This window comes from Bremia lactucae, linkage group LG1 (assembly GCF_004359215.1).
Source record: "Bremia lactucae strain SF5 linkage group LG1, whole genome shotgun sequence".
NCBI lineage: Eukaryota > Oomycota > Peronosporomycetes > Peronosporales > Peronosporaceae > Bremia > Bremia lactucae.
The window spans coordinates 8,254,726-8,267,537 of NC_090610.1; the positions used below are offsets into that span (position 1 = coordinate 8,254,726).

The following is a 12,812-nucleotide window of genomic DNA, read 5'->3' on the forward strand; positions in this document are numbered from 1 at the left end:
CGGTCAACGCCGTCGTCATCCTTCTGCATGAGCGCGCTGCCGATTGCAAAATTACTTGCATCGCAGACGACGCTAAAGGGCTTATCCGCGTCTGGCAATGCCAAGACCGGTGCCTCTACAAGAGATTGCTTCACTGATGTGAACGCATCTTCTTGTTCTTTTAACCAAACCCATTCTGTGTCCTTTTTAAGGAGATCAGATAATGGTTTAGTTTGCTCCGCATAATTCTTGCTATACTTATGCAAGTAATTAGCGAGCCCTAGGAATTGGCGCAAATCCTTCACATGCCGTGGGATTGGCCATTCCTTTACTGATTTTACCTTGTCTGGGTCTGCTCGTACACCATGTGTACCAACGATGCAGCCCAGTACAGGTATCTCAGGGACCCCTATGACGCACTTTTGCAAGTTGACGTACAATTGGGCGTCCTTTAAAGTCTGCAACACAGCGTCTAAATGACGCTTGTGCGACTCTATTGCGCTCAGCCCGTCCTCGACCCTACTATGCACGAATACATCGTCAAAGTAATGAGGCGCGTAGGCACGGTGCTGACGCATCACGTGAGCCACCACTCGTTTAAATGTCGCAGGTGCGTTTTTCAACCCTTGGGACATCACAAGCCACTCCCAAAGCATACCGCCTGGGGTGCTTACTGCCGTTTTGGCATCATCGGACTCTCTCATGAGTACCTGATAGTAGCCATCCTTCAAATCCAACGCGGAAAAGATAGTTGACTTTCTATGGAGTTCAACAAGACATCTTTTCGCAGGATTGGCGTTTTCGCCGGTATGGTCGCCGTATTTAGCTAATTGTAACATGAACCACGCGCCATCCAACTGTAGCTTTACTTACACAATAGGTCTGGCTGCAGTGAGGCGATTTGCTCTCACGCACATGTCCCGCCTTGGCTCGCTTGTCGATGATCTCATCGATATAATCGACTTGTTCTTTCGGGCAACGACCATTGCCTGGTCACACAATTGGTCACACAGTACTTGGTGCCAGATTCGAGGTCTATCTCGTGTCCGGTGCCCCTATCTGCTGGTAGGCGGCTCGGCACTTCTTCTGGACATCGCGATGTTTCCAGAGAACATCAAAGAACGAACTGTCTCTCAAGGCATCCCAGCCTTGAGCAGCGAATCGTTTCTTTTTGTCCTTGTCTAGGACGCTCTCGTCCATTGTGGACGACGAGCAATAGTCCAGCAAGTTCTCTTCTGAAACTGGTGCGACTATTTCGTGGATTTTTTCTTCCTTTAATTCGGCAAGGAACAGATCCCACGAAATCTCCGGGAGAGTTACTATCTCCTCGGCAGATTTATAGACTTCCCGGAGCACCTCAACTGAGGATGCCTCTGCAATTTCGTCTTTGACGGCCTCGAACACCTCGTTCGAAGGCCTGTCCACTTTATTAGAGACTGATCGAAAGGTCACTCGTTTTGACGTGGCTTTGATCGTCCTAATCTGTCGGGTACTCGTTATTGAGGCACCACGACCTTTTTTCTGGGAAGCGGGTGCCGTTGCTCTCCTGGCTAACGCACCCCTTCCAACCGCACCAGGCTCTAGGCACTGTGCCGGTTTATGCGACGCATGACTTCCTGTCAGCTCGCCGTCTACTGCAACAGGCTCTCGGCTCTACCTGCACCCAACGCACTAAGTACTCTGGTTAAGTGTCGTCACGGGAGCGGTAATCCGGCTCCTCGTGCGCACTAACCAAGTAGGAAGTAGTTTTCAGACTGATTTATATTTAATCGTGTTAGATGTAAAATACTTATTTTTACCAATAAAAATGTCATTTCTATAGATATCATTTAATATGTATTGCGAGCGTTATTTTCTCGATACCTCGCGTAACGGATGACGCTAGCCGTCATTTTATCCTAATGTGAATGCACCCATGTGCATCACATACACAAGGGTTGTTCACAAATGTACACCACACCCGAGTGCTGGTTCTAATTACTTTAATTTAGTAATTGACCATCCCCTTAAGTACACCAAGTGTACTTAATGGGGACTGTGTAACATTAGGGCAACTTTAGCTCGTTTACAAGTCGTCTACAGATCATCTTTTGGACTTTAATACACCCGCTTAATTACATTTGGGAACCGACATAGCCACATCCCTTAATTATCTTTCTTTGTATATATGAGAGTAGCGTAATGGTAGCAAATTGTTAATAACTTGAATATATATTGAGAAACGTTTATTCAGCTTCAGTAAATAAAACAACTTTCCTAATACTTCAAGTCCTAGTGGTAAACTAACATTAGATCCAGTTCTTTATCCTTTTAAAGAAAACATCTTTTTTTTCGTTATGATTTAATAAATCGTAGTTTTTTTTGTCCGCATCAAGCGCCCTCGAGATAATCGCATCTGAATGCTGTCATAATTTTAATTGTTTTGTTTTTTTACATATGCATGCCTATTGGCAGTTGTGTCGTCCTTTAACATTGGTCCACCTTTTCGGAGTGTGCAGCGGCTCTTTACCGCCTTTTAAATCCCGTACTGCAAAAAAACGCCGAGAAGCTTAAAATCGTCAACCAGACAAGTCCCGTTTAAGCGACAGGCGGAGAAAGACGACAAAGTTGAAAATAATTACTATCTGCTTATATAGTGCAAGTGCTTGTCGCTTGTCGAGTGCGACATCGCTGTGTAGAAATAAATTAGTCGAGGTACTCGATGAATTCAAGGATTGGCGCGTGAACCGCAATGATATTGGGCTGGGAGACCTCATGTCCCTAGCTAAAAGTTCAAAGACCCAACCGAAATTTCGTGTGGTTGGTAACTTTCAAGCTTCATTTATGAAGGCCATTTTTATTTTAGTTATTCCAATCAAATAAATAAGAAAGTTTTCAAGTTGCAAAATTCGTCTTGATAAATATTGTAAGCTTAGTCTAAAATTACTCAACTATCGAGGTCTATCATAGCAGTCGGACTTGTTGCTACGGCAGCTGGTGGCAACAGTATGATAGGCTCGTCTGCTGATACTGTACACGATCGGATTACTATTGTCAAGGAGAGGTTTAGGGAGTTGGTCAAAGAAATGGCTTATCGCTCATGCCAAAAAGTATAGAAAAATGTGCATCTCATCCGCAGCAAGGTCACCCATTGGCGCCGCCGAGAATGCATTTGGGTCTGCTTCTGGAGAGAAATTAGTATCCTTGTCGCTATCCTCATACGCCATGACGTCCAAGTCAAGCGAGTTGGCAATGCTGGACACCACGTGGCTCTCCCACTTGTTTAAATTTCCGCTGGCGCGATCCTCGGCTTTGAATTTCTTCTTGGGTGAAATTACACGCTCGCCCGTGATGTTGCTGGAAGATACATCGTCTAGTGACGTAGGAGATGCAGCGGAGGCCTCACTAAGCTTGCGCTTGCGCACCACAGGCCGCTGCACTGACAGCGGCGATGTTTTGGCCGTATCGGCCACGGGCGAGGATGACGACGTTGTTGTTGTTGCGGGCATATTTGGAGTAGTGTGCTTTACTGGTTTAAGTCAATAATTGTGGCGCCTTCAGTGCAAATTGGAATGTGAACCTTGGGAGTGGCTTGCTCACCGTTGCTGCTAGGTTGCCCTTGGACGTCGTAAATATGTATTTGCAATGGCTCTTCTGGTCGCACGCACCAGATTCTGCTTCGCTTCTGCTCTTATCTTTCAAAGCGACGTTGGACAAATCACATCGAACCTTACTCTGCAGTGCCAAGGCAGAGAAGGGCTTGGTGGCGGGACAACGGGCTGTCGCATCAGGGTGCTCTGAAACGGGATGCTCAACTGCGCAGATGTGCGTTTCGGGTGTTTCTATAGTAAGCGCCCGGCTCTCGTTCGCACCCATCACCGCGCGCGTTTCTAACGCCTCCGGTGTGTACACGAAATAGTAATGAGGCAATGAGGACCAAGAAGCCGCGATTCTAGAGAACGACCATTCCGCACAGCAGGGGCGCCCGTTATTTACAGCGTCGGCCCTTCTGATCAAACCGCACCTATAGGTACTGGACTGGTCCCGTTTCGGCTAGCATTTATAGCGTAGCATAACTGTATCTCATTCCTGAGCGCACTATATGATACAAGCTCATTTTTAAAGAGATATATTTTAACGCCTCAGCAAACTAAAATATGCAGAACGACGCGTGTACAGGTGACGAAGCTTGGTCGAAAATTCATGTAATGGTAAAGAAATCCCAAAGCTTCCTTGATTGCATGTACGGTACGGAGATGAATTGAAAGATCTATCGGACGGTGCACTAAACAGGCGATGCCAGGGAACTTATCTAAAGATTGCGCCGTCAAATTGGGCTGCTCTTCAAGCACAGATACACACAATCTTCTTGACATCTTCCGAGCCACCATCTTGTCCGAGCATTGTGTAGTAGAGATCTGAATGTCATTGTAGGTTATAATCCGTTTGGTCAGCGAAAGGGTTAAGAATTTAGGCATCGTCGAGAGCTTCAATTTACAGTTGAGAGCTTGCGACGACGGCATGTCTCCTAATTCTAGTGTAATTTTCCATAGATTCATCCATGACTAGCGCAACCATGAAAAAATAGAATTGACCGCCTACTTGAAATGGAGTAATTATATGCCTGAGATGTAGATATCATGGTTGTTAGTGGGCGTGATGTGACGTTCAGTTTGTAAATTCTTGGGGTGAAAATGTATTTTGTTTTCGAGGCGTCGAATTTTTCCATATGCGCGTCTGGGTTTATTGCCTTATTTGTTCCCCATCTAAAGAACTCTGACAATGTATCAAAATGTCACAGAAGACCTTGTGTAATATATGCGGAAACGGACAGCGCTAGATTTCTGGACACTGGCATATAAAGGTATTTACTCGAGGTACAGGGTCAGAAACCCAACGGTTGGTAGCACATCTGCGAAAAGAGAGCATTGGCGACCGACCAGAACTTTGTCGCTGAACGACAAAGGTTAAAAGGGACCACCATAGTAAATCAGCGCTCTGACATAGGAAAATACCCTGTATAAGCTGATCTGTGTTGAAACTGTCGATTGACTAACTTTCAGCATTTTTATGTTCTCTAATCAGTACTGCCTATGCAGCGTGAAGTAAATGTTATCTGGATTCCGCTGGGAACAGGTGTTTAATAGAAGAAGCCAGGGTGCACAAGCTTTTACTTGAAACCTCTGCTTTGATAAGGAACATAGACAACCCATATGGAAAGGACACCGGCGAAGGTTGGACAAGAATTACGTCAGTGCCTTTAAGGAAAATGTTCCTGGCGCTGATGCAGCAAAACTTCATTTCTAACGTCATCATTCATATAAGTTTTCATTAATTGTTAAGCTGTTTTTCTACAAGAGGCCGCATGCCGCGAAGAAGGTAATTGCGCAACATAGTTGGTTAAAGTTGTTGACCAGTCTTTCAACAGACGACAGTAATGATGTAATATATACATGCCCTAGACGAACGCAACTGTGTTTATTCGCAACTGGTTGAATAGGCGCAACAGTTTCTTTAATGGCGTCGCTTTTCCTTAAGCAGAGCATCTGCGGTCTGTCATTACAGCAGTCTAACACAGTCAGCTGACCTACCAGCATTATAGCCAGCTGTATCTGCAGTGATCAACTGATTTTGTTACGTCTACACCGGACAGCACTTCGTTCTCAAGGTCATCCATTAAAATGATAAATGATGACATAGTCCTTACGGTCGAGCTATCGTTCTTATATCATCGGCATATGGACAACGGGCCTTTCGAGTCTTTCCGACGCGTCCTTGTGACCATTTCATGCCGTTCCAAAGCTCTCTTTCCAGTTTGTCGATCATGGAATGTGCTGTCTCGTTACAGCTTTTTCATTGCGATTTGAGACTTTAACAATCGCTATCCGTGATCTGCTTAGCCTATTCTGTGGACATGAACACATTTTTACATATTTGACATTTAGAAAAAAATGTATCAAGTCATTCAAAAGTCTAAGCATGAATTTATACACGTTCAGTAAGATGCAGTGGCTTTTCGATGCCTAAGTGATGGAGCTCTGATACAGTACGCTTAAAGTAGTACAGCATTGATATTGTCGGTTTCTTAATTGCGATCCAAATCACAGGTCGAATAAACTTATAAAAATACCGTACACTCTCTTTGCAATCGTTCAATCTTTTCCTCGCCGTACTTTACGGATACGACAATTCCCATTGGAAAGCGCCTCTCACGGCATCAAAAAAAAACATAAAAAGGAAGCTTGCAGAAATTTGGAGCGAAACTGAAAATGCAAAGATTGACATTTAAATAGATAATGCCAGCTCATGATCGCGTGCAACTAGTAGTCATTTCATTTCTACCAAATGCGGTGATAAAATCCTAAGGGCTGTGATGTGTGGCATTCGGGTCGTTTGATCTAACTCATACGAGATGGGTTGCAGAGTTTCGACTTAGAAGCAGCTTGGAGTTAGACTTCAGCTGCATTGGGTGCAATTAAAGAAAGATTGACACATACGGAGCCGTGAATTTTTTACATGGGCCGCGCCATTAACTTAGGCAAGCGGCTGTGTGCACGCTGATCTCGTCTCCAGCTCGATTTTCTTTTCTGCGACATATACAGTAGACAAATCTTTTTTTACGTCGAATCAATGACGCACCTTTTATCGCGTTTTTTCTTACCCTTTCTAATATGCCTACTGTACGTTGCACAGTTACAATTTGTCCTTTATATGTTCGGATGCTATGGCTGCAACGACAGGTGCTCTATCGCTCAATCTAGTCAATTTAGCCATGTGTTGAGCGACGGGGCATTGATAAGCGCCAACGTGTCTGTCGTCTACGCTGGATTTGCGACAAAAAAATAGCTTGTGCAAAATAGACACTGTTTGATTCTATTTTTATGGGTGACACTTCATTGATTACTTTCCTTGTTCACGAAAATAAGATTATTTCTGTAAGTATACAGCAAAAGGAAAGTAATATCAATTATCTGAATATCTTGGTAACTTCGGCAACAAATGCTTCAGAAGCTGAAGAACACTGAAAATATAAGATGCACAAGCAAGAGATTAAGTGTGCACTGCTTAAGCATGTAAATGTAAAATGATTCAATAACCGGTACTCTTAGGGACAAGCGAACTGATCCGGCGCACATGAGCACGTAAAAATCTTGCGTTGGTGATTATCTGGATGTTTCAAAAGAAACAACTTAACATTTAATTTTTATGTATACTTGTCAAAAATCTTTGAAATCTGAGACAAAAATCCTGAAAGTGTTGCAAAATACACGGCACTTCGCCTATTGAAGGGCATCCAAAAGGACTTCATGCATTTACGTATGAGCTCAATTTCTATTCATGAACAAGACACTCGTTTCGCAAAGAGTGTCGTTAAAAGAAATTTGATCGTTTGATGTTATCAGAGTTACTCAGGAATTTAAGGTTAAAAAAATTAAGCACGATTGCAACTTACCCAGTATACTAACATGTCCTTTCGAAGAATTCTACAGATGTAACGAGCCAATTTGCCTTATAACACACAAATCCGTTAAGTACACTTTATGTACTTAACGGGATGGCCAATTACTTCATGACATGCCACTCGGGTGTAGTTCACATAGCGATTCACACTTGTGTATGTGATGTGTAACGGGTGTATCGTTGCTGGAAATTATAACTTGAGGGTAATTGGTCAATACTTTATCTAAAAGGCAGAGAATATTTGGAGAATATTACTTTAAATGGTAATATTTGAAAAGCTTATCCATTGATAGATATAGACGATTATATCTACTTTCTCCGCGGTTCAGTCAGCGTTGGACGCGCGCAAAGAGAAAGACAGATAAGACTTTTATTACATGTTTTGTATTATTTTCTAATTAAGTTTATTAAGAGTAGATAGAACAGAAGAACTTAATAATATAAATACTTATATTATAAGTTCTTCTGTTCTATCTACTCTAGAAATACTTTCTTTAAAATACTTTCTTTAAAGAGGGTTAATTAAATACTGTATTTATATTATTAAATACAGTATTCAATTAACCCTCTTTAAAGAAAGTATTTTAAAGAAAGTATTTCTCTGCACGTACTAGTGTACGTGAAGTGACGTGAGGCACCACTCGCATTGAGGCAGTGCGAAGTGACTTGTGCTGAAGCAGTACAAGTCAGTAGTGCCCCGTTACACCTGGTAGCATTACGTAGTCCGTCCAAGGGCCACAGTTCCACCATCTAACATGGACATGTTAGATGATAGTGGAATTACGCATCACATTTCGCGTGATAGCTACTCCTTTCTGAGTGACATAGAAAAGAGTGCGGTCAAACGAATGAGTTCGACCGTAGGGAACAATGCATCTTGGCCATGCTGTCCGGGTTGGACAGAGATGCCCTCCATTCAGCTATCGCCAAGTTCATACAACTTAAACTTGACGAGGCGAAGGCGTAGGCGTAGGTAGCCTTGCTAAATCAGCAAGGCTCTCAACAGGCAGAACTGTAGAGGTTACAACAGGTACAGCAGACCCCTGTACCTGGGATGACGCACACGCGTCGTCCCGAAACCTTAAAGATTGACATCTTTAAGTATAGGGGAGTCGAAGAAGACTCCCTATTAAGATGGTTTGTCGAGTTGGACGATGCCATAAGGGCTCGTCACATCTTCGACGAGTAAATGCAAGTCGCATTTGCTCAGTCAAACTTGGCAGGTCGTGCCAAAACTTGGGCACTAGGCCTTAATTTGCGCGACCCATATGTCTTTGGGTCGCTAGAGGCTTTAAAGCCCGGCTCAACAGACGTTTGAACCGCCTAGGGCTGAGTTCAGAGCTCGATCAGAGCTTCTGTAACTCAAGCAAGGCAAGCGTAATGTTCAAGCTTATGCCCAGCACATTCGACTCTTAGCGAGTTGTATCACAAACAACCCAGTCCATGAACACACGTTGATTACGGTGTTCATGCAAGGTCTTACAAATGGTCCCGTTAAGACTCACCTTTTCCGCTTGGACTGGATACGCTTGAAGAAGCAATACCCGTTGCGGAACAGGAGGACTTTAGATTGAGGACTGGCTCAAGCTAGTTCGTCATCATATCGTCTTTCAAGACGACACGAACTGGGAGGTCCGGAACCTATGGACCTCTCTTATGTCGAAAGCGAGAAACCTCGCTTTCGAACAATAAGCGATTACAGAAATGCAATCGCTGTCAAAAGATAGGACACTACGCTCATGAGTGTAGTGCTCCACGCCCAGTCCGAGAGGTACTGAACGTAATTATGAACCGAATGCCAAAAAGGGCAACGGCTGCGGGTCCGACGTTGTTGCGAAATCGCAACAGCGAGGCGGACCGCAAAAAAACGGTCGGGGTAAGTATTGGCGCAACGTCCTACTGATCCAGCAACCTCAAAAGAATTTGCAAATCTCTTGACTAATGTTTTCTCCAGGCACACAATCATTATGTGTCTCTGCACCTGGTGATGAGGTTTCCCTCATCACCTTGAGATAAAAAGTGACAAATAATTTGTCATTTAAAGAGCCTTAGTGGACTGTGGGGCGTCTAATAACTTTATTCGTCGCCAGTCGCTAGAGGGTCGTCGGCTCAAATATGTTGATTGTGACATCCCTCCAACAAGGATGACGGTGCGTCTAGCGACAGGCGCATCGATAACAGTAATGAAGTGCGTGAAATTTCACTACACGTTAAAAGATTACAGTTTGATGATGATTTCATCGTACTGGATTGGATGACAAATTTGATGTCATCCTAGATCTACCTTGGATCAGAAAATATGAGCCAAAAATCAGCTGGCAGCATCGATCCGTAAAGATGCTGCCACTTGTTCATCAAAGGCCATATGATGAACGCCTTGGAGCACCCACAAGCGTGTGGATGTACTACGAGTCAGTGCGACGGCCTCACTGGTGGTACGGTCGTTAGTACGACTGCACAAGATCGCAGTGTGATTACTTATCACTCTATGGAGTCAGCTGCCGGCGGCTGCGCGAATGCACAGGCAGCGCCGAAGGTTCACCACTCCAATAAGTCGAGTGGATTGAGACATGAATGCACACATAGCGGGCAACATTCAAGGAAGACACCGGCTGTCCAAAAGGGACAACACGATCATCCTAGGTCGAGTAGAGAGCCGACCGTAGAGGACCCGACGGCGATAACGCAATCACAGTCGGAAGACGTTGAGGGAAGAAGTCCCCACGTACTTAAGAAAAAATCTCCTCAAATAGTTAACGCTGAAGTGACTAGACTTCAGCATCCCGAGGGATTGATCACTCGGCAGCCTATGGATAAATCCTAGAAGAAACCGAGACATTGAATGTCTTGGTTAATGAAGGATCAAGAGTAGGCGCTTATACCCCTGATCTGTAGCGCCTCCGAAAATAACTTCGGATACTCAATTAACAACCCTAGAACCCAAGCGATTCTTGAGAGATCTGCATAGTGGTAAAATCAAGCAGATCTGCGTACTCGCCAAAGAGGACGAGAACGTAACCAATATTCCGTCGGTACTTTTTTGCGGAGAACGAACAGGTTCTCAGCAGCTCATCGATGGACGAAAGTGTCCTCGAAGTGAAGACTCGGATTGAAAGATACACTACTCAATCTTGGGAGTACTAAAGGGAAATCCTCTAAACGAGAATTTAATAGAATTCAGGGATATATTCCCTGAAACAGTTCCATGCGAGTTTTCTAAGGATAAAGGCACTCGACATGAGATCGAGCTCAAATCGGGGTCGAATTACTGTGTCATGAAGCATTGGCCACTGCCTCGTGAACAAGTACTTGCGATCGATAAATTCTTTACCGATCGATTAAAAGCGGGCCATGTGAGGGAGTCAACCTCCCCACACAGCTCTCCGACCTTCTGCGTACGAAAGGCCACAGGAGGGTGGCGGATAGTGCACGCATCAATAAACTGAATGCTGCAACGGTACCCGCAAAAACGCCGATACCTAGAAAAGAATAATCATAGTGGAATATAAAACAGGACCACTTTGCGTCGATGATCCGTGATCAACCGACCAGATTCGGATGCGTGAACCCAACATCAAATAAACCCACTGAGCACACCCAATCAGGTCCGTCAGCAACCCTAGTAATGACATAAAGAAAGCAACGCACAAGACAAGCAACAGATGCGGAACGAATCTGATAAACCCATCCAAAAAATCCACCAAATATTTAACGATGTATTCGTCCATACGAGCCATACAAAACACGAACGGCGAAGTTAATAAAAAGCCGTTGCCAGGATACTACACTTATGCAAAAGCACAATGTTCGCACTTAAGAAGCATATATGAGCGTCACGAAACACCAACAAGTGGGCATCGTCGATAAAAACAGCGTGCGCCCTGATCCCGAAAAGATCAAGGCAATTACCGGCTGGCCAGTTCCAGTCGATGTCAAGGGACTTAGAAAATTCCTTGGATTAGCGACGTACTTGCACAAGTACTCCCGCAATTATACCGAGATGACAGTTCATCTCTCTCGTCTCTTGAAAAAAGACGAAAATGGTTATGGAACGCTGATTGTCAGCGTTCCTTTGAAGGTATCAAGCAAAGCTTGATGCAATCGCCCATCTTGGCGATTGCAGATCAAGACAGACCATTCCATGTGGTCTGTGACGCCAGCGATTTCGCAATCGGCTGTGCGTTAATGCAATACGATACAGATGGCGTGGAGCACGTCGTCTGTTACCAATCGCGTCAGCTGCAACCAGCTGAACGCAATTACCCAGTGCATGACAAGGAACTCCTTGCCATGAAATATGCATTGGCTAAATTTAGGGTCTACCTCCTAGGAGATAGACCGTTCATCGTATATACGGACCATGCGTCATTACGCACGGCCGTCAATAGCCCACACCTCTCGCAAAGAATGGCGAGGTGGCTATCCTTCTTCGCGGAGTATAACTTCTCCGTCGAATATAAACCAGGACGACTTAATGTCGTCGCTGATGCGTTATCACGCCGACCCGATTTCGAGTCAGCAGTGCACCCCAACAGTAAAAGTGATCTTACTGTTGCAACACTCACTACGAGTGTTCCATCATCAACCTTAGTTGATGAAATAAAGAAAGCCTATAAAGAAGATAAGGACCTTCTTTGTCTGATGGATCATTTAATGAATCCATCCGATAAATCTTTTAAAGATCTACCGGCTTTATATCGATCGTCATCCGATCGATACACAACACGTAACGGCTTATTGTATTACACAGCCGTTACCGGCGACACCCCACGTGTCGTCGTCCCGACTCACAATGATTTGCGCTTGCGCATCATGTATGAGTGTCACGATGCTCCAACAAGTGGACATCGTGGACGTGAGAAGACTTACCTCACGGTAAGTCGATACTTTTACTGGCCCCGCCAGTATCAGTTTGTGCGCAAGTACATTCGTGCTTGCGAGGTTTGTCAACGGGTGAAGCCTAGCCCTTCATCCCGTGCACCTCTTCAACCTCTACCACTTCCGGCAGAGTGTTGGCAGTCCGTATCTATGGACTTCGTCTTCGGATTTCCCGAAGACGAACACAAAAACAATGGAATCCTTGTTTTTGTAGACAGATTCAGCAAGATGGTACACCTTGCTGCGGTACCAGAGTCGATTACGGCTCCGGGTTGTGCCCGTGTCTTTATCGACACGGTATTCAAACTCCATGGGTTACCCCGTGAATTAGTCTCGGATAGAGATCCGAGATTCACGGCGGCGTTCTGGCAATCCGTGTTCCGATCTCTCGGAACACGGCTGACTATGTCAACATCTGATCACCCGGAAACGGATGGTCAAACAGAACGCGTAAATCGCGTCCTCGAAGAGATACTTCGAGGTTACGTCCAATCGTATCCGAATTGGAGCGAGTT

At 44.7% G+C, this 12,812-nt stretch overlaps 1 protein-coding gene across 1 annotated transcript; it reads right to left on the reverse strand.

Moving 5' to 3' along the window:
- Window positions 1-3,056: 3,056 nt before the first annotated feature.
- Window positions 3,057-3,467, reverse strand: CCR75_009690 (uncharacterized protein; the record flags this gene model as incomplete). Its single annotated transcript, XM_067967729.1, has 1 exon — window positions 3,057-3,467. One exon carries the CDS (start codon window positions 3,465-3,467, stop codon window positions 3,057-3,059), a length of 411 nt encoding a protein of 136 aa, XP_067820242.1.
- Between the last annotated feature and the right edge of the window lie 9,345 nt (window positions 3,468-12,812).